This window comes from Lepidothrix coronata, unplaced genomic scaffold, assembly GCF_001604755.1.
Source record: "Lepidothrix coronata isolate B3197 unplaced genomic scaffold, Lepidothrix_coronata-1.0 Scaffold41, whole genome shotgun sequence".
In the NCBI taxonomy this organism is placed as follows: domain Eukaryota; kingdom Metazoa; phylum Chordata; class Aves; order Passeriformes; family Pipridae; genus Lepidothrix; species Lepidothrix coronata.
The window spans coordinates 5,864,864-5,885,845 of NW_016690221.1; the positions used below are offsets into that span (position 1 = coordinate 5,864,864).

A 20,982-nucleotide genomic window follows, 5' to 3' on the forward strand; every position below is an offset into this window, starting at 1 on the left:
AGTAGTAACAGATATAAAGTTTTCATGCAGTTGATTAGTCTTTTATTAAGTTCTCTGGCAATAAATCATCATGGAGAAGATATATTAGAGCTTTCTGCAGATCCAAGAAGATTATTTTCTGCAGAGCCATTTTTATGCAAGCCTGAGTTAAAGATGGAAAAACAAACAACCTGGTAGTTACTTGGAGGTATGGGAGGGAAACGCAGTTCCCAAGATCTTAGAAAAGGAGGCTGCTGTGAAAAGCCATCTGTTTACTGTGTCCTTAGCAGGACTGTACAGAAATGTCCCCTTTAGGCAGTGGAGTTATTAACAAATGTAAAGGAGCAGTAAGCGAGTGGTGGAACATGGGTTCAGTCTGGTTTTTTTCCTTTTATGGTAAAGCTGCCAACTTGCTGCTTCATTGTGATAAACCATCTGATTTTGTTGGTGATTAAGCAGAGCTAACTGGTCTATCAAGAACAGAGGGCAAGGATTCTTACAAGGATTCTATCTGGAGGTGTTTGGTGAAAAAGCTAAGCAGATTCCAGAAAGAAAAAAAAAAGTCTGCTGCATGTTTAGGAAAGATGCTGAGGTTTATAATGTAAATGTAGATATCTATGCTATTAATAATTGAGAAGAAAATTAAAAAAATGTCTGACACATCTAATATAGACATACAGAAGGTGGATATGATACTCTTCCAGGTGGTGTCAAATTTTCTTAAGAGGCATTAACCAAAAAGATATTAAAATCTAGAAAGTGTTTTGTTACTTTTTAAGCCCCAGGAATTATGTCTAAGGAGTTTTATTTATGCAAGTCCTTCTCTTCTGATAGATCTAACCACATAAAGTTGCAGATTCACAAAATAGGGCACAGACCTTTCTATATAGAATAAAATATTCCAGAGCAGGAATAGGACTCTCAAATGGGAGAGCCTTTGAAAGTAAAAGAGACCAGTATCTGCAGCTCAAGTCATTAAAGAAGAGGATTAGTTTTCCTGATACATTTCATCCTTAGCATTGCAATTAGTTAGAACTGTTGAAGGAGATACAAGAACATCTGGAATTCTCCCTCCATGAGTGTGTACAGAACAGTTTGTCAGCAGAAGGTTTCTCCCATGATTAACCTGTCCCAGAGGGCATTTGGTGCAACTTCTGACCTTCCCAAACCTTCTGCTCTTACATGTCCCAAAGCTGCCCCCCCACACCCTCATGCAGCCCCCTGTGGTGGGCCAGTTTATGACACCTCCAGCAGGGGATTCACTTACTGGGAAGCAAAAGAAGGGCAGCAATGGGCAGCAAAGAGTAGTGAGAAAATACTTGGCTTAGAGGAGACCAACTTTTTCTAATGTCCCCTGAGCTCAGAAATTCCTGGCAACTCTGTGCCGAGGAATCACTTTTATTTTCTTTATGATATTTATGGCTTTGTGATGCAATATCAATATATGCCCATGGTTTCTATTTACACAACAATGTATTTTTAGCAAAAATTCTACTGTGTTCTCACTTTTTTTAACTTAAAAGAAAGCCTAGTTCATATCCTGCAGCAAAAAACAAACATACAACAAACACAGCTCTTCTCCTCCCAAATGTTTATGTGGAAGAGTCCAGCTGTGCTGATTGCTGAGAAATATCTCCAGCAGAAGTGTAATGAGTAATTTTGTACCAATTTACCGAATAAAGCAGTTAAGTGGCACCATTTGTTGTGTGCAAGATCAATAAAGCAGTTAATGTTAGAGCTGTTGAGGAACTGGGAGTAAAACAGTTGTTTCATATCAATCCAAGCCAGAGCAGAATCCTCTACAGCTTTTCCAAGGCTGGCTGTGGGCCAGGCAGCACTTGCAGCTTGCAAGCTTAATAGGTTTATCTCATGGTATTTATGACATACAGGGTCAGCCACAGGGGAAGCAACCAGACAGGTAGTCCTGCAAGTCACCCCACACACTGAACAAAAGGAGGAAGGAGTTCATGTCTATAACCTCTGACCAGGGGCTCCATTGGGCTAACACTGGCTCTGCATTTGATAGATAATGCCAAACCATACAGAAGTAACTGGCTTCAGCCTTAATTATCTGTCTCAAGCCTCAGATTTGTAGCTACACACACTTTTCAAAAACGTATTTGACCTGCCTGGGAGTTTATTTTCCTAAGTCAGAAGATTTTTCTACATTCTGTAGAGGCAGATGTGACAGTCTCAGCTAAAGAAGGGCCAACTTCAGCACTGGGGCTGGTTGCTCAGGGCCTTGTTCAAGTCTACTTCCAAGCAGCCCCAAGGGTGGAGATACCACACCTCTCTGGGAAACTTGTCCTGATGTTTGACAAGTGAAAAAAATTATTCTACTTCAGAATGGATCACAGCAAACATGTTAGTCCTGCCTTTTGGTAGAGAATTCAGTGTAAAAGTTCTGAAGGTAGACAGAAACTCCAACTCCAAAAAGATAGGCAGAGAGAATTGCTCCAAGAACAGGTTGTGGAGGTAGAATGTAATCCTAAACTTTCCTGCAGCATTACAGCCCACTGGACTCTGGTGTGCAGAAACCTTCTACATGCCTCACATAGTGGAAATGGAGACTTTGGTCCTCCTTTTCATAAATCTTGATCCAAAATGTGTTTGATGGTCCTGTTCATAGTAAAAAGCATGAAGAATACTTATGTGCTTGTTGAAATGGCCTTGTAAAATCTGTGAAGTATCTTGTTTTATCTTATACTTTGGAGGATATCTCAAAGAAATTACTTGTCCTCCTGATAAAAGTTGTCTCTCAGTCTGAAATGAAATAGAGAGTATATTATTCAGGTATTTGAACTTCTCTGTTTTCAAAATTCAAAGCTTTGCATGACAGGCTTAAAACATTTTAGTTGTTCATGCCTTATCTGTCCAGACTTTGTTTCAAGTCAGCTGCTAGCCATAATTCATAAGCATAGTAAAAGCTTGAGTTTCAGGTTTGAAATTTTGTTATAATCTTCTTATAAAGAGCCTGATGTTTTGCTGTCCTCATTACAGTTCATCTCTAATGGAATTTACAAAAATTTTTTTTGAGCTCTTAACCTTTTGTTCATTTTTTGTGCAAAATATTTCCATTAGAGATGGTTATTTAAATGCAAGGGCAAATTAAATAAAATGTGAACCCAGTACTTTGGACTAATTGTGGTCAGCCACATTTTAGGTCTAGACTGTTCGATGTAAATCCTTATAAATATAAGTGCTCCTGTCAGAAAAGCCATTTTCCCTAATTAATGGATTATTTCTCTTTATTCACAGATCGAGAAGACCAGTCTATCCTGTGCACGTAAGTAAACCAATCTATTTTAGTGTATCTCAGTGTTATAATGTCTTTCTTTATTCAAACTTGATTCAGATTTTGATGGAATACATATATTCTCCTCACCTTTAGTAAGCTTAAAGTCCAGTCCCAAATCTGCTTCAGTAGATAGACCTGCTCATAAAATAAAAACACAGCTATCAGTGTTATGGAAGTCTTTAATGCACATTATTTCTTTAAACTGACTTTTTAAAATTAGAGATTAAGAGTTTACAATGAAGAGCTGGGGAGTGTGGCTGTAAAACTGTGTGAGTAGAGAGCATAAGGGATTTCAAAAGATTCCTAGAGGAAGCTGAGGAGCTGAGAGAGAGAACTGAGGAACATGGAGCATCCTGGATGTTTTGAACTGCCTTTCATTTTCAGCTGTTGGTGACTCACCACAACTCCCTAACTCAGTTGTCATTGCAGAGAAGTGTGACCTTTCATGTTCCTGCTGGTCTGTGATGTTTGCCTGCTCTGTGGCTTGCCCAGGGCTTGCCCAGGGCTGTGTTGCTGAGAGGGCTCAGCAGCACTCGGTGGGCTGGGCCTCTCCGTAGGCTCTGCGTGATCACTTTGGGCAACAGTGAAGGACCAACTCAGCCCTGTTTTGAACTTTCTGACTTTTCTGTGTCCTGGCTCCTTGAGTTTTGAGCTGCCAGTCCTCAGACACCACTAGCACGGGGAGTTCAGTTGCTGTACTATGGGTCAGGCAGGGATTTTATTGCAACAAGCTTTGCTGTGCACAACTTATTACTCCACAAAATCCCACTGTTTTGTCATTCCTGCCTATTTTGAAAAATCACTCAAACTCTTGAACTGGACAGGGATCTCCTACTTGACCTTCAGTTTTGACCATTTCTCCATTCCTCTCTTGCTAGTTAGTTGGTTTTATTTGCTTGAATGCCATCAAGGATGTTTTTGACATAATTTTGTGTTTGTTAAGTTAGGCATTTTCCAGTCTTCCTGATCAAAAGTAGGATTTGATTCTATGCAAATGCTAATTATTGTTTGCAGAAGATGGCATGTGTATTATTTATAGCAGGTTTATGCAATTATGCTGTAATCTGTCATGTATTGTAAATACAAACTGAACTGGTTTTAGGTTATCTGAGAAAATGTGGTTACTGAATGACTGAATATATATTTACACTACAGTTTTTAAAAAGCACTGCTACTGATCACCAGCCATACCATTATTTGTTGACTGGAAAAGGATTATCACCTAAGAAAAAGTAATAATTTTTCACTGTGTCTGGTACCATAAGGGTAGCATAGCTCTAACCTCTGTTATAACAAGACTTCAGTATATGTAAGTATATCAATCAAAAATCTGTCCCAAAATGCATCAATACCAAAAAGAAATTTAAAATCACTGCAATGATTAAGTAAAAATTGACTATCACATTCTTCCCAGGATGAAACATGTCATGGTTATGAAGACAAATTTACAGTATGCATTTCCTCCTTGTATTTCTGTACTTTAGTTTATTTTTCCACTATTAAAACTTTGGAATATTAGTACTTCCAAGAAAGGGACTTTCTTTTGCAAATCTCTGCCTTCTTGTTCATGAAAATCCATTTCAGGATCCTCTTCTGGCAGCTAATGTGCATTAAAAATACTTTTTTTTTTCACTTGGCCAGCTTGCTGGAAACACAAGGTACTTCACACCAGTAATAGATAAAATTGAGAGAATGAAATGTCTTTCCCATTTTGAAAACAGCCACAGTAAATGATTCACCAACATGTTTAGAATAGTTGCTGTATGTTGGATGAACATCATGACCCATAGCTTAAAACAGTCCTTACACATGTCTTTTAAATCAAAAAGTTTAGTCAGGTTAAAACCCATGTACACAACTTTAACCACTGCTGATTTAACATTCTTGTTGGCCTTATTTGGCTGTACAGAAAGAAGAAAGTTCACTTGGCTTTCAGCTTGGCAGCTCTCAAGTTGAAGCCATTTGTATTATTATGTAGAATCGCTAAAATTTCTAAGAAATTATTTTTGCCTAAAATATGTAACAATAACTGAAGACTTCATGGCACTGATCTGCCAGGATCTTTTCTTTAAATAGCTACAGACTTGGCCTTCCCAAAGCCTGGTACCTGGACTGTAATACCTGTAACTGTAAGGATTCGTGTGAGTCACCTGAAATGCTGCTGGGACATGGGCAGGGGGGTAGATCTGAGAACTGAGATTCCATGTTTCTGACTATAAATACACCCATTCTTAGGACTTCACCTAAGTCCTAAGAAGCTCATTGAACCTGCCCTCATGTGGTTAAGTACTGTTTGTATTGTTCAATCCCTACCCTTTGTGTGATTAAACATGGTATGTTTAAAATCTCCCTCTGTCTTTAACGCTCATGGGTTCCAATGCTTCCTCAGAATTCCCTGTCTTCCCAGACTTTATTTCCTCTACATTTGATTAATAACTACACATATACTGCCTTTGGTCTAATGTCCTCTGTGCACACATCTTTTCTCTGTTAGCTCTTCCCCATGGGCATCACTGAACATCCTCTCATGTCACTCTCTGCCAGTTGCTCTCACTTTACAGTCAGACTTAAAATCCCACATCTTATCATGCACATTTACAACATAAAAAACTTTATACCATGGCTGTGCTTACTAATATATATGTAGCTGCATTATCGTAACATAACATATGTAATAAATACACAATATTGCACAAAGGGCATAAAATAAGGAATCTTATTCTTTTAGGTACCTGAAAATTAGGGCAGGTAAGACATCTCTGTCCTTGTGTTTTGGTCCCTGTAGTGTTCTGAGCAGCCTTCACAGCTCTGCCTGGCTGTTGGGATTTCCTGACATTTCTGCCTGTGCTTGGGCCTCCCCACTGTGGTCTCTCTTGCATGACATTTGAGTTGGCCATGAAATAGTCTGTATTCGCTCCTGGTCTGTGTTGATCAGCATTAGATGTTGCTGAAGGAAAAATCCCAAGAAATCTGTCCAGGTGCTCAGAAACCTGAGCAACCTCAGCAACCAGAGCATCAGCAGTTAAGCGTGAATTGAACTGGGCAATGGCCAGTGAACAGACTTGTGACTTTTCAAGCTTCTTCCAATGTAAGTAGAGGCACGAGCTCTCAAAGGAGACTTTTGGCCTTTGTTGTTTGATTTCTAAAGACACAAGTGGATTCTCCTGGAGTTTTCAAAAGGTTTTTTACCAAAAATCCCACAAGTGCTTATTTGCATAGCTAACCACATGAGAGTTTTAACAATCTCCTCATAAACCTGTCTGATCTTGGGTTTATCATATTTTAGCCACTTCCTGAAAAGAGTGGGTGGTGTATTTTCTAGAAAGCAAATGTGGCAAAGAGGACTGTGCATAAGTTTCAGTTAAACAAAAAACTACCGTAAACGAATGAGGACAGAATCTGATCAAAATTCTGAATGTTTCAGGTATTGTGGAGTCATGGACACAAATGCTTGTTAAACGCTTGATTTTTACATATAATCAAATATTTTGTCACTACCTTTTAGTTCTTTAAAACATGCATTTAGTTTGAATAGCTTCTATAAAAACAGGGAAGTAGCAGGGTGCTACTTCCACTTCATTTGATAGGGTAGCAGACAAAACAGTGGGTGAGGCAGGGACCATCCTGCCCTTTTCCCCTCCTTCCCCTCTGTCTCTAGGGGTGAACTCTCCAGAGCCTCACCCGGACACGGGTCTCCAGCCCACTTTCTGCCCCGACACGCATGAAGAAGCAAAGTCGTCCAGAACATCTCCAAACTGCAAAGCCCCGTTAGTCCACAGACTCCTCCACGAGAGAGCCGAACTCTCTCCCTTCCCAGCTCAGTAAATCCCGCAGGCCGGGGTTGGCTGGCGCTGCTCCTGCCCGCTCTCCCACACACACAGCCCGGGGAGCTTCGGCCCCGGGCGGAGCTTGGTGCTGGACCCGCTCCGGCCCTTCTGGGAGTTGTTTTGCAAGTAAACTTGTAGGATCAGTGCGCTGGCTGGCTCTCTAGCGGGGTACAGCTGGTCTAGGACAAAGGTTTTCATTATCTCTGCACATCTCACACTGCAGGACGGAGCCTGCCAAGCCCTAATGGGATTTAGAGCCCCTCGTTGGCTGCTCTGGGCACAGAGGCTTCCCACAGTGCCAGCACAGCCGGATTAAGAGATGTGTGAACGGGCAATTTTTGTGGTTCATTGCTTACTGAAACAAATGCTGGAAAATAAATTCTGCTGTTACTTTCTAGATGTTCCCAAAAGTGGAATTAAGCTAGGTCTCATATCATAATATTAACATAGAAAGCTTTCAGATTTTCAACAGCAACAAAATCTCCACTTTTTAAACCAATTTTTCCCAGTTATTCTCAAATGTACAAGAGTCCTAGTTACACCACAGGCTCAACCCACAACAGTGGGGCCAACCTGCTAGTCTCACCTTGTCCTAATTTGGAAACCTATTCTAGCTGAGATGATTTTCATTTAACGTGAAGGTAATGAAGTCATGGAGGATTCAGTAGCTCATGTGGTACAAAAACTCTATTATAGCTGAACACTATATATATGAGCTTATGTGCTTTAAATCCTGTACCAAGTTCCTAAAACAATGCCTGGCAAGAACCAAGGGAAGAATAAATTTAAATTATACCACGTGACATGAGAGTGGTATTTTTAACAGATCAAGTCTGTTAGCACAGTGGACCCCTTTGCTCTGAGAAGGCCAAAGAGTTTCTTAGAAGGAAAACATGTATGGGAAGTAGCTAAAGTTGGGCTGATCAGAACTGTGCAATAGGACTTGCTTTTGATGTGGTTTTTTTGTGCTGGCCATCCGAGTTGGGTGCAAAGAACAGCGCTGGCAGTAAATGTGCTCCCTCTGTGTGGCAGGCAACAAGAATGATTTGAGAGGTTTCAGTTAAACCAGTGATCATCCTCCTCCCAAAAGATGATGATTAAGACAGTGGTAACAGCATTTATATGGTGAACATTCACTTTGGAACATAATTTAGTCTGAGGAAAATAGGCACTCAGAAGAGAGGAGCAGATGCCTCCTGGGAGGAACCCCACTGTGTATGGTCCATGTCAAAACAACTGAAAGATGTTTGCAAGAAAAAGACTCATCTTTAAAAATTCAGTCACTGAGCTTGACAGAGCCATGCAGATTTTAAAGCAAGTGGGATTTCTCAAACCACCTCACAAATGAAGTTGTTTCTGCCACCCCTGAAATGTTGGTGCTTCAAGGCAGATGCAGAGAAAATACCCAGCACAACCAACTCTATTGCAGCTCAATAGTTCTAGGAAGAATTCCATTTTGTGAACTAAGCAATTCACATGCTCTCCTCCTCCTGGGTCTCCCCTGGTAAGCTTCTTGATATTTACAGGCATTGAACCTGATGTAGCCACTCCTCCTCATTAGCTGGTTTTCAAACACATGGCGTTTTATCACTGAGATAAAATCTAGATGTTGCCATACAGCTGTGATGCATCCTTCAGAGTATAAGAGCTACTTATATGTTAAATGGATAATTGTTTATCAGACCTGTCTATTGTCATAGATGTTTAAAAATGATCTATGTTAAAATCAGATGTATTTATCAGCTGTAGGTATTATTCTTCGTTACTCACTGACCTTAGAGATTTTTTTCTTATTGTAGCTGTTGAGATTCTGTCTGTTTTCCATTTCATGTTGAAGCATTTCCATTTCATTTTGAGGAACTCTTTATTGTCTACTTCAAAAGGAAATTAAAGCCCCAAAGTCTATCTGCAGAAAACAGGAAAGCCCTTAGCCTGTGCAGAAGCAAAGAGTTAAGGATGAAAGAACAGAACAAAATGTTAAGTAACTTAAGCATTACAGTATGATGGGATAATTACAAGTAAAATGATGCCATATATGGTAATACTCACAGGGATTCAGGGGAAAGCCAAATGGTGGGCACTGCTGCCCTGGGAGAAAGGAAATGCAATTCAGGGAGTGATGAACTACAAATAACCTTTAATAAAATGGAATAGTTCAAAGTTTGTTTGAAGAAAGTTGTTTTGGTTGTTTTTTTTCCAAAGAAACAAAGTTGTAAGGTAGATTTATTTGAAAACTTTGTATGCATATGTCTTCAAACTGGTGTGCTTGGTTTGGAATTGTTCCCAGGACACTTAATTTTTATCAATAAAACACAGAAATGTTTTAGCACTGAAGCTGAGGCAGAAATTAATCCAACCTCTAAACTGTGCAAATTAACTCAGGTCTTGTGAAAAAGAATCTATTAATCTCAATTATTTCTGGTTAAAACTCTAAAAGCCAGAAGAAACACTTCTTATCATGTTGTACTTCAGGCAGGAATTGTTTTTTGTTTCCTAAGGTTTATATCAATGTCATTCTGTCTTGAAAGTTCTGCCCAGTACTTACCCATATTTTTATGTCCATTTATCACTGGTCCCTTGGTAGGGAAAATTAACTCCTGATTTCCTAATTAGGAAAAAAAGCAGAACTGCAATGGATCCAGCTAAACAGTTTCAGATTCAAAAGAGGTGACAAATAACCATGGGATTTTTTTAATGTATTGTTCCTTTGGTTTTTTTTAAATCCACTTTAGCTTAGCTCCAAAGAAAAAGAGGTCCAACTTACATTTAGTTTGTTGCTCTGCTCACAGTACCAGCTTGATACAGTTGAAAGGACTAGTCTGTTACATCCACACCCAGTTTAATGCCCTCTCTGACTGCTGAGACAGGGCAGTATAAAAAGTTTTGTCCATATAATCATCAGAGCCAGAGGTATCTGAAAGACATAAGATGATGTAACACTTAGAGAGGAGAAGTAGCCTGGAAACGTTCTGTTGAGAAAAGACTGTAAATCTGCACTTTGAAAACCACTCTTTTGCTTTAAGAGAGGGCTTAAAAGTTGTAAATAAACTTCACCTTGGAAGTCTTCCAGGAGATAAGAAGTTACCACTGCCTTCCTGCTTCCCCAGGGACACTGCCCAGAGCAGAGCAGGGATGCCAGTTCAGGTGCTCAGACATCTCCCCACGAGATGTCCCTTACTACCCAGTAAGTGACACCTCAGGCAGCTCCAGCCCTGGTCCCAGTGAATGCAAGGAACATCTGGACACAGTGTTAGGATGAGGCAGAATCATTGGCTTATTTTTCCCACTGATCCAAGATGTTAGTCTACTTTAATGCCAGAGTTTCAGAAGAGAAAACCATTGTATTACTGCTGATGTTTTTTCTTACTGCTGTACCACATCTGTTGTCTTTTTTGATCTTAAAATATAAGCAGACTCCCTGCCAGTTCCACTTCTCATAAACGTTCAGATGCTGCCAAAGGAGGATGAACTGTGGTTCAAAAATGCATCATGTTTTTTTTTTTTAGAATTCCCTTAAAATGGCCACTCCAAATACTGCTGGGACAGAGATGTAGCTCTGATAATGCATTCTTTGCGTGCTGCAGTCAGGTGGATTTGGAGAGATGGTGTTCTGGGGTAAACAATAACTGAGCCGGGCGTTTTCCAGTCCTGTTTTTATACAGTAATTACATCGACATGGCAGAAGGAGTCCACTAGTTACCTACTTTCTTTTGTGTTATTTTCTTTCCCCTCAGAGGTGAATCTGGTGCTGGCAAGACAGAAAATACCAAAAAGGTCATTCAGTACCTGGCTGTTGTTGCTTCATCACATAAGGGCAAAAAGGACACCAGTGTCACTGTAAGTGAGCTCTTTGTATCCAACTCTTCCTCAGGCCTCTTAGGGCTGTGCTGAGGTGACATTGTTAACAGCAAGTCACTGACTGTGGCTTGTCAAACAGTTGACATTATAAGAGTACACAGTTACATCACAGCTCTATGTTTATGGAAAAGAAAAATTTGTTCGACACCATCTTAGGCATCAAATTAGAATGTAGCTCGGGAAAACAGAAATATTCATGGCTTTCCATATGCATAGCACCTATTTATATCCCAGCACGAAGGCCTTGAAGTCTGCCAGGGCTCAAGTCCTTATTTTACCCTTGACCTCTGGCAACTAAGAAGTTTGGGAAAGCCTGTATCTAAGATGTGGTCCAACTGCGTCACAAAAATTTATACCAGCATTTAAACTTCTAAAGTTTTGATTGGATTTGTGAGTTTTCTTACTAACCACCAGAGAGTCCCAGCGTAAAACTTGTCTTTTCTTTTTACTCCTCTGTCAGAGGAGGAACAATTGAAAGGCACAATTTTTTATAAGTACTTTGTTCCTTCAAAATTCGTGATAGTCTTGCCTTAGAGACTAAAGTTCATTTTCTTACTTTGAACCATAATACAAGCTTAGACCTCTCCATTTCCTGGAGATTATTAGGATGGCTGAGGTTCTCAACTGCCTTTGCTGTTCCCAGTATGACTCCAGGTCCTACGTAATTTCCAGCCTTTCGAATGTTACTCAGATTTCTGCAAAAAAAAAAAGCAGCAATTCACTTTTATGACCAAACAAGCTTAATTCACAAAGACATTTCAATCTGTCCCAAATACAAGACTGGATCCAAAATAAGAAATTAGTAGGGTAGTGGAAAATGAAGTAAAACCCTCATGACCACACCTGTGCTGGGTCCCAGAGCTGCCCTTGCCCAGCCTGTGCGCCGGCACACGGAGCACTCCGGAGCACAGGCTGTGCAGCCCGGGCTCTCCCATCAGAAATAACTGGGCTTTTATGTGCAGTGGATTCTGCTTTGGGGCAGGGGAGGGAGTAGATGTCGTTTTGGGTAGTATTTTCTAGAAATCTGTAATTAAATTTAGTGTAAACACTTTAAAGGTATTGTTTTTCTTTGTTTAATGTTTGTGCAAAAAAGTTATTTCTTCCTCCTGAGTCCCTGCTCAGTGGCTGGGGGAAATGAACTTGTGGTACCCAGGCCACCCCTAACAGGCATGTAACTGCAGTTGCTGCTGACTCCTCTGGGGAATTACATGAGTCCCAGGATTAAATTTGCCCTGAGACAGACCTGAAGGCAAATATCCATCAGATAGGAGCTGAGAGTCTAATTTGTCCAATAACATGCTGGAAAAGAGTAATTCAGTGATTGGGACTACTGACACAGCAATCTCAGTCCTTAAAATAAAATGAATAGCAAAATGCCTCAGTTGCACCAGAGGAGAGATAGGGATTTATCATGAAAATATTTGTCCTTGCCTGGTCCTGAAAGACTAATCTGGGGATGGATCCAAATCCTATCCCTTTACTTCAGGTTGTTTTTTTTCTTCAGCTAAAATGCTCTCTATATGTTAATGGTATTTGTACTCTTGTTGTGTCTGCAATAGATTGTTTGTATCCGTATTCCTGGTTTATTTGCATGGAAACTGTGTATTGGTTATTTTAATACAGGAAAAAAAACAATAAAAATGTCTGTCTAACGGAAATTATACTGACACTTGTTTTATACCATGTTATTCAATACAGCAAGGTCCATCTTTTGCTTACGTGAGTAACTTAGACTGTTTGGTGTGTGTTTAAGGCACGGAGTGTAGATCTGCATGCTATTGTTGCACCCCAAAAATTTAAGAGATTTCTTTGAAATATGTTGTATGATATGACAAAAAGCAACAATAGCACCAAATGCTCTCACAAATCAACCCTAACTGTGTCAGGCTCCATGGTAAAGAATGAGGTCTGACACAGGCAGGGTCATCTTTCAAATATCACTCTCTTCTTTATCTCTGTGTGTGTTCCAATTGCCATAGTTTGAACTAAATTTCCCACGATCCTGGAAGAGCCTTTCAGCCTGAAATTAAGTAACGTGATTTCTGAATGAAATACCCAAAGGCTTTCTGTGCTTCAGGTTGAACTTTTTAGGACTGCTGTGAAATAATTCCTAAACCTCACGGTGTTTGATTCGTTTGGCTGCATGCTTTCCACTGGTTATTGCTTTCAATTTCCATGTTGAGTCACATCCACAAGAGTTAGCATGTTCTTAGCTTGCTGCTATAACAGAGCAACTCCCACTGCAGCACGTGTCTGCAGGTGTGTTACAGCAGCTTCTGACTGGGAAGCTCCTCTCTTGTGTTGTGCCCTCCCAGCATTCCAGCGTCCTGATGCTTTGGGAATACAGGCAGGTTTGCTGGCATATTCTTTGTGTTTCTGTGCCAGCCAAGTGGGATTTTTTTTTAAGTTTTTTTTCCCCCCATCCCGACTGCTGCCTCTCAGACTCCAGCTGTGACAAAGGGCAATGTGTTGTGTGCCTTGAGGTTAATTTAGTCCTTCCTTTGACAATCTCTCTGCAAAAAAAATCATTCATGGTTGGCATAGGCACCTCTTTGGAGCTGGGTGGACTTGGAGCTGCACATGATGCTGCTCCTTGGGAGTCATGGTTTTAAACCCCAAGTTTATGACACGGTTCAGTTCTCACTAGAAGCAGGTGGTATCTGTCTCAGTTTGACAGAGAAGGCTCTATTTTAGCTGTGACCATCTGATTTCAGTAACACCCCCCTCTTATACTGGAGTTTTTTAAACCTACAGGGTGTAACTGGACAGAATTGTTCAGTGCAGAGAATCTTCAGGGACTTCTAGGGATTCACTACTTATTATAGTATTCCTGTATTAGCTTGTTTGGAAATCTTCCCTCTCCCTACCTCCAACTCTTGGGTAGTAAGGTTTTTAATTATATTTTTGAGGTAGCTCTCATCATCGCCACAGAATTCAGGAGACATTCAGGAGCAACATTTAGAAAAAAGTTATCAGTTTTGCACACTAATTGGAAAGCACTTTCATTTTCCAAACTATTTCCTAGATTCAATCAAAATATTGCCTTATTTTCTAATTAAAATTATTTGAAATATATCATATTATCTATTTTCTTTTTAGAGTCAGTTATTTGAAATAATGCATGTTACTACAGAGTAGTACTCAAAGAACAGGATGACAAGAAGCAAATGTGAAAGTAAATGGTGTCATAGGACAGAGCTGAATGAAAAGTTCAGAAAAGATGGATACATATACAAAGGGTTTTTTAAACTTCATTGATTTGCTTAGAAATAGATTAGATAAATAAATGGAATTAAATGCGTGCTTGTTTCATTGCATGATTTGTTACCTTAGAAAATACCAATCACAATTAACAATATAATATTAGGTTTGTGTGTTTGCATGAGAATTCATTATCCTAGTTTGAAATAAATCAATGCAATTCCATATTTAACCTAAGTAGCCTTGCATGACTCATTATTAATAGACTTGATGAAATCTGCTTTGTAGCTTTGTGCTGCATTACATTAAAATGATTCTCAGCAAGTTATTCTAATTACATTGTCATTTGCTAGCAAAGGATCTCAATAAACTAACTTGAAAAAGACATGCTAGAGGTTCCTTTAAGAATATCCCTTTTAAAAATATTAAACCAGAAAAAATAATTGACATTGAATGACCCCTTTTTTTAACAAAGGCCAGTCATGATGCTAAACAGATTAATAGAGTTTGATCTGTAACAGGCAACAGGGCTGGAAAAGGGTCATGTTTACAGGGCAGCAGTCAGTTATACAAATATATAAACACAAAGATTAACAGAGAATGAAAACAAATCCACACGAAATGCAGTATTCAGCAAAAAAAATTAGAGACTTAGATTTCACATTTTACTCCAGTGTACATGTGTTGGTTTAAACTAAGTAATTATGAATTTTAGTGTTAACTGCTTCTGAATGAATTTTAGGGGGAGCTGGAAAAACAGCTTCTACAGGCAAACCCTATTCTTGAAGCTTTCGGAAATGCCAAAACTGTGAAGAATGATAACTCCTCCAGATTCGTAAGTAGGAGAAATCCAGTTGGTCCATGTGTGTGGGGGGGAGGTACAACACATTTTGAAATCCAGTGTATAGACAGTGGCCCCCATCAGTGCTTCTCATTAAAGAGGACCTTAAAACCAATCCCTTAAAACCAGTGTAGAATTCCCCTCTGAAAGAGGAATTTGGTGAGACAGAATATTAAAGAACAGGCTCAAATTTGACAATACCATTGTCCTCTCACTCTCTATGTGTGACCTTCCAGAGTCAATTCCTGCTCCAGGATATATCCACCTTCAGAATATTTGCAAACAAAATCTGTACTTTCTTTGTCTTTGCACCACTGTTGATACCTCATAAGGTGTGACTCCAATGGTTAATATATTAAATGAAAAACAACTGGTGAAAAAAATAAAAACAGTTATACAGATTTGAGTTAGAATGTTGCAAGCTGAGAGTTGTCCCTCTCTGACAACACTTCTTTCTGGGAATGCTGGCAGATGCCTGTTTTCCCAGCAGACCCTCATCTCCTGCCTCTGCTCTCTCCCTGCAAGGTTCAGGGATCCACGCAGATCAACCTTAGCAGAGGGAGTTGCACAATTCCAATGCTATTCCCTCATTGACCTTGTGGAAATCAAAGTAGAAAATAGATGCTGTCATATCCCAGCTTCCAAAGCCAGTAGGGAGAACTCCTTTCCCTCTACGTGTCTGAATGAAATGTGGGGGGAATTTGTGCAGGGGGATTATCAGAGAAGTTCACTTCCTTGAAAGGAAGGCTTTTCCACGGGTCATCCCAGCAGGAGGGAATCAAGCATGCTATTCTTAGGAGGAGGATGTACATATCTTATGAAGCAGATTTAATACCAGTATTGGAAAACCTGGCATAACCTGGAAGAACAGCCCAGTCTAGATCTTCCTTTCGTTCACAGGGCAAATTCATCCGCATCAACTTCGATGTGACGGGCTACATTGTCGGAGCAAACATAGAGACTTGTATCCTTTTCTGTGAGCTGCCCTGGAGGCTTAACTAGGGTGAGCAGAGGGAAGTAAGATAAACAAGCTCCATTGCATGTCTAAGAAAGGCAAATATTGCAGAGCCTGGTATAAACAAAGATGGAGGGAAGTGGCTCCATTTGTGCTGGTATCAGCTCCTCAGTTTGTCTTGCTCTCACGTTTCCATTTTCAGGTCTGTTTTCCCAGCTATAGGAAAGTGGGCTATTGGCTGTAAACAGCTTCAAAAAGTGGAGGCACCATACCTAAGGCAATGGCAGGGCACTTTAAAAGCAGAGTCCCGATAAAAGGAAAATGGAAAAAGACTGTTCTGTGCTTAAGGCTGCATGTGACCTTGGGAGCTGAGCAGCTGTTTTGTTTCACACCAGCACGATCCTGCGTGGGTCACTCCGGGTCCCTGAGGCCTACTGTTCCAGATGCATAAAACGCTTTAAAACTCCCTGTATCTTATTGGTGCTGTGAGAGGTACCCTGAAAAAGCACTGAATGCTTGGTATTATCACTACAGTTTACCCCAGAACTCGAGATTGAGAGTGTGTCCCTGATTTCAAGTCCAGGTTTGGCACTTGGTCCCATCCCTCACGGCATGTCGGGATGAAGTCCAGCTGCTCAGTAGGGTCTCACCCTCAGCCATGTGCACCCTGGCTTCTCTAAGGGAAGGCTCCTGAGCCTTGCAGATTGAATGACCAAGTCTCTGGCAGCATGTGCCCTGCTGTTTAGGAATAGCAAAGGTCAGATATGTTGTACTGGAGTATAGGCATTCCAAGAAAAAGCATTGAGAATGATCTATTAAGGGAGAAGTATATATGATACCAAGTATGACAGCTTTCTAGTTCATCTCTGGAGGACTGAAGGGTCATTTTAACAAAAATAACATACCTTTTATACTTACAATGCTGGCCACAAGATCTTTTTTTCCTAGCAGCCCCCCCTTATGTTGAAATAATCTTATTGGTACTTTATTTTCAAAGTAGTGTGAATTATATTGTGACTATTATCTTTATATCTTTGATTTTAGAAGCATTTATGTCTGTTGTGCTTATTATCATGATTACCAGCATTTACCATGCAATAAGAGGTAGGAAATTGAGCTGCTTATTGTGGTAAGGATAATACCAACACCAGAGCTCCTGCCACAGAATTGGACACATGTTCTTGTTAGACAAGCTCATGGCAAATATTTCAGCAATGCTATTGATGGTTCTGAGGCTGATGGTACATTCAAAGAAGGACTGAAATATGTCATTGATTTTTTTTTTTTAACACACTTGACGAACAGATTTGCTTGAAAAATCCCGTGCTATTCGTCAGGCTAAAGATGAGCGAACATTTCACATCTTTTACTATTTGATTGCTGGAGCTTCTGAACAAATGAGAAGTAAGTTACCTACTAATGATTCTCTCGCCTCATTGAACAGTCTGAGCAATGGTTCACCTAAGTATTTATCTTCATTTCTTTAATTGTATGTCACTCAATCCTTTCTGTAAATAAACAGCCCTCTAGCTATAGAAAATAATTCTCTCAAGTGAATTATAAGAAAGCACCAATTGATGTCCCCCTGTTTGAGCCAGGTTGTTTGCAGTTTACAGGATATTTCAATTTACAGGAGATGTGCACTCATTCAGATCCCATCCTGAATAATATTAAGGAGACAAGTTGGGAAGAGTTATTCATTGTTTTACACAAAAGAAATTGGGGGTTCCCATAAGAATATCAGCTTGTGGTTTATAGATAAATTAAGAGAATGTCTTTCCCACAGCACAGCATTACTGTGAAACCCATAGAATGCTGAGAAGGTGAAAAGTGCAAGTGGATCCCAAAAAAGGATTAGACACAAAATGTAGTGGAATATCATGGTTCAAATATGATATATTTCCCTAACTCACCAAAGAATGTATAAAGCAATGGATAACTCTGTATTTTCCCTGGCTTTTATGTTCCTTACCGAAGAATCTGTTGTTGGCCATAGAATAGGGCTGAAGAGCCTTTCAGTTGGGCCCACTTCGGTTGTTATCTGGTTCCATTCTAATTATTACCTGCTATGAATCCCCACAGGCAGAGACGTAATTCTGAGTAGTTATATATGGCTCTAAATAAAAGAATTTTGGGAAGAATGGCTCAGCTTTGAGTCCACAGGTTACAAAATTACGCCAAGATGCAGAGACATTCCTCAGTCTAATGAAAACTGGAAAAGTTAACACCATTAAGCTTGCTATATAAAGAGTTAAAAATATTTGTGCACTACAAAACCCTAAACTCCTCATACAAGCACAGTCTTCCTTTGGTGAAAATGTTGGGGCTTTTTCTGCTGTTCTTAAGGAGAATTCATGAACCAAGAGCATTAAGTAGATGCACTCAAATAAAGCTTTTTTTCCTCTTTTTAGATGATCTGTTGCTGGAAGGCTTCAACAATTATACCTTTCTATCTAGTGGCTATGTGCCTATTCCTTCTCAACAAGATGATGAGATGTTCCAGGAGACCTTGGAAGCCATGAAAATCATGGGCTTTACTGATGAGGAACAGACAGGTGAGAATTGTTAGCAACACTGTATTCAAGGTACACATCACAAAATACAGAGATTCAAATGCAGAGGTTAATTCTGTTCAGAATAATCACTTTGCAAAATATACATATGAAGATGCTACGTTCACATAAAAAAAAAATTAAGATTATTTAGATTTTATGTCTATGTTTCTGTCCATCTGAATTAAGAATTGCAAGGCGTTTTCTTATAAATCTCATAAATTCCAAAACACCTGCTTGTAGGAGGAACATGACATGTACTCCTGACCCATCTGAATTCCACAGCATTGATGCAGGCTCAGCATAGAAAAGTACTGTAACACATGGTGTTTTGAAAGGTAATTTGTGTCTATGAAAGGGAAGATTTCTCACTAGAAGAACTCCCTACATACCCGAAAAAGACTACTGAATTCAAGCCAGCTCTACCAACAGTAATGACCATTTAAAGCAATTTTTTCAGAACTTTCCAACAACTAGCGTGAAAAAGTTACAAAATAATCTGATTTATTTTTGAAAGAAATGGAACAGGCTCAAATAGCTCATATGTATTCACTGATCCAGAGAAAAGATAAATAAAAACACAGAGAATGAAACAACAGCTAAACTATCTCGAAAACAGTTTTTCAGAGACATCCACCTGCGTAACTTTTACCTCACACTGTTGCTGGGAGCGTGTGGGGCTTCAGCTGGTGCATGCCAGTGTTCAGTGCCCTTGGATCCAAATTGCCATGCCCCAGGTGACACCTGGTGGCAAAACCAGCGTCATCCCATCAACTTGAGCTTTGGAGCAGCTGCGGCCGCTGGCAGAGCTCCCTCACGTCCCTCAGCTGCACCAGGGACTGAGGGATGCTGAGCAAAAACTGCATCAATTTACCACATAAGCAAATACAGCTCCCTAGATTTATGCAATCTCCTCTGTAACACATCAGTAGGTTTTACTGCCTGAAGTTAGGTGACATCAAGTTTGTGTATATTTTAGTACTCAAACATTAATCAATTACTTTTCTGTACTTTGACACTAACCCTTCAAAGATATGTATGCATGTGATTTCAGCTGCACAACTAAACATCCACGTGTTCCTGCATCTTCAGAAGTGCCACACATTTTTGAAGCTGCTCGTAATTCAGATTTTTTTTTATTTTAAAGACAGAGGTATTCTTGAGTGACTGAGCAGGGAAGATGCTACAAGCCACTATGAGTGGGAGATGAATTCCTCAGATGTGGGGGTCTGTCAGGGGAGCCAGCATAACTTAGCTCAGAGGTGCTGGTGTTCCCAGACTGGCCCATTTACTCCACTGCACAGATTGCTGAAATTGGTGCTCAGCCAGCTCTCAGACTCCTGCAGTTTATGGCAGAGCCCTTTAAAGCAAGCCTAACTCTTTCCAGAGAGGTACAGACTACCACAGGCAGTAGAATGAACCTCTGCTATTGCAGAGAACTGAGCTTTCCAAATGTGGCCATTCTGTTCTTCCCTTACATGATCTGGTTCTCTTGCAGCAATACTGAGGGTTGTTTCATCTGTCCTACAACTGGGTAACATTGTCTTCAAGAAGGAGAGAAACACTGATCAAGCTTCTATGCCAGACAATACTGGTATGATTTACCACTTTAAAACTGAGTTACCATTAAGAAATTAATAAAATAGCAACTTAAAAAGCACTCTTTATCAGTATTTTTTTATTTAATTGCTATTACCTGTGTAGCTATGTAGACTTTTAAACATGTACCATACTTAAAAACAGCTCAATTATCATTACCATTTCTAGTAATCTTGAATTCATAAATTGATGAGAAGTGAATTTGTTGCTTGGATCACAAATGATACTTTCATGGCAAGTGTCATCTCTTGTATGTACAATAGAGGAGCTTTTAAGGAAGATAAATAATTTCACATACTTGCTGAGCTACTCATATTCACACTTACTGACCTGCTAAGAGAAAATACCATCTGAAATAAAATCTCACTCTTTTATTCTAGCTGCACAAAAAGTGTGTCACCTGATGGGGATTAATGTGACAGATTTCACAAGATCTATTCTAACCCCAAGGATCAAAGTAGGACGAGATGTTGTCCAGAAAGCTCAGACCAAAGAGCAGGTATCTGTGCAGTCTGCTGAGCTCTCATGAAGCTATGCTCCTTTTTTCTTGCATCTTATCAAAAGGGAAATGTGGGTTTTCTGTCTCGTTATCTCTACAAAAACTAGCAGTTAAGTGGGTTTCTCCTTTGACTTCCAATTTCCACCTACTTTTTCCAGGCTGACTTTGCCATAGAGGCTTTGGCAAAGGCAAAATTTGAGCGTCTCTTCCGTTGGATCCTCGCTCGTGTGAACAAAGCTCTGGATAAAACAAAAAGACAAGGTGCTTCCTTCTTGGGGATCCTTGATATTGCTGGATTTGAGATTTTTGAGGTACGTACTGTGGGGCACAAGCTGACTAAACTCCATATTATAATGCAGTTGTTTGGATATGA

The 20,982-nt window shown here is 39.9% G+C and overlaps 1 protein-coding gene and 1 long non-coding RNA gene across 4 annotated transcripts in view; one reads left to right on the plus strand and one right to left on the minus strand.

The window, feature by feature from the left end:
* MYH11 (myosin heavy chain 11) overlaps positions 1-20,982 on the plus strand; it is a 57,119-nt gene that overhangs the window by 15,360 nt on the left and 20,777 nt on the right. For 2 of the 3 annotated variants that reach the window (XM_017813538.1, XM_017813536.1), the window contains exons 4-13: positions 3,238-3,265; positions 10,839-10,941; positions 12,661-12,681; positions 14,906-14,998; positions 15,905-15,968; positions 17,265-17,363; positions 18,371-18,514; positions 20,010-20,105; positions 20,491-20,609; positions 20,768-20,920. In XM_017813538.1, coding sequence (XP_017669027.1) covers positions 3,238-3,265; positions 10,839-10,941; positions 12,661-12,681; positions 14,906-14,998; positions 15,905-15,968; positions 17,265-17,363; positions 18,371-18,514; positions 20,010-20,105; positions 20,491-20,609; positions 20,768-20,920 — 920 coding nt within the window. The remainder of the gene's footprint in view (positions 1-3,237; positions 3,266-10,838; positions 10,942-12,660; positions 12,682-14,905; positions 14,999-15,904; positions 15,969-17,264; positions 17,364-18,370; positions 18,515-20,009; positions 20,106-20,490; positions 20,610-20,767; positions 20,921-20,982) is intronic. The other variant, XM_017813537.1, reaches the window with a different exon arrangement.
* Positions 9,647-11,645, minus strand: LOC108496641. Its single transcript, XR_001874535.1, has 3 exons — positions 11,519-11,645; positions 9,869-10,018; positions 9,647-9,709 (listed from the first exon to the last, which is right to left on the minus strand). It is a non-coding gene; the product is annotated as an uncharacterized LOC108496641 (long non-coding RNA).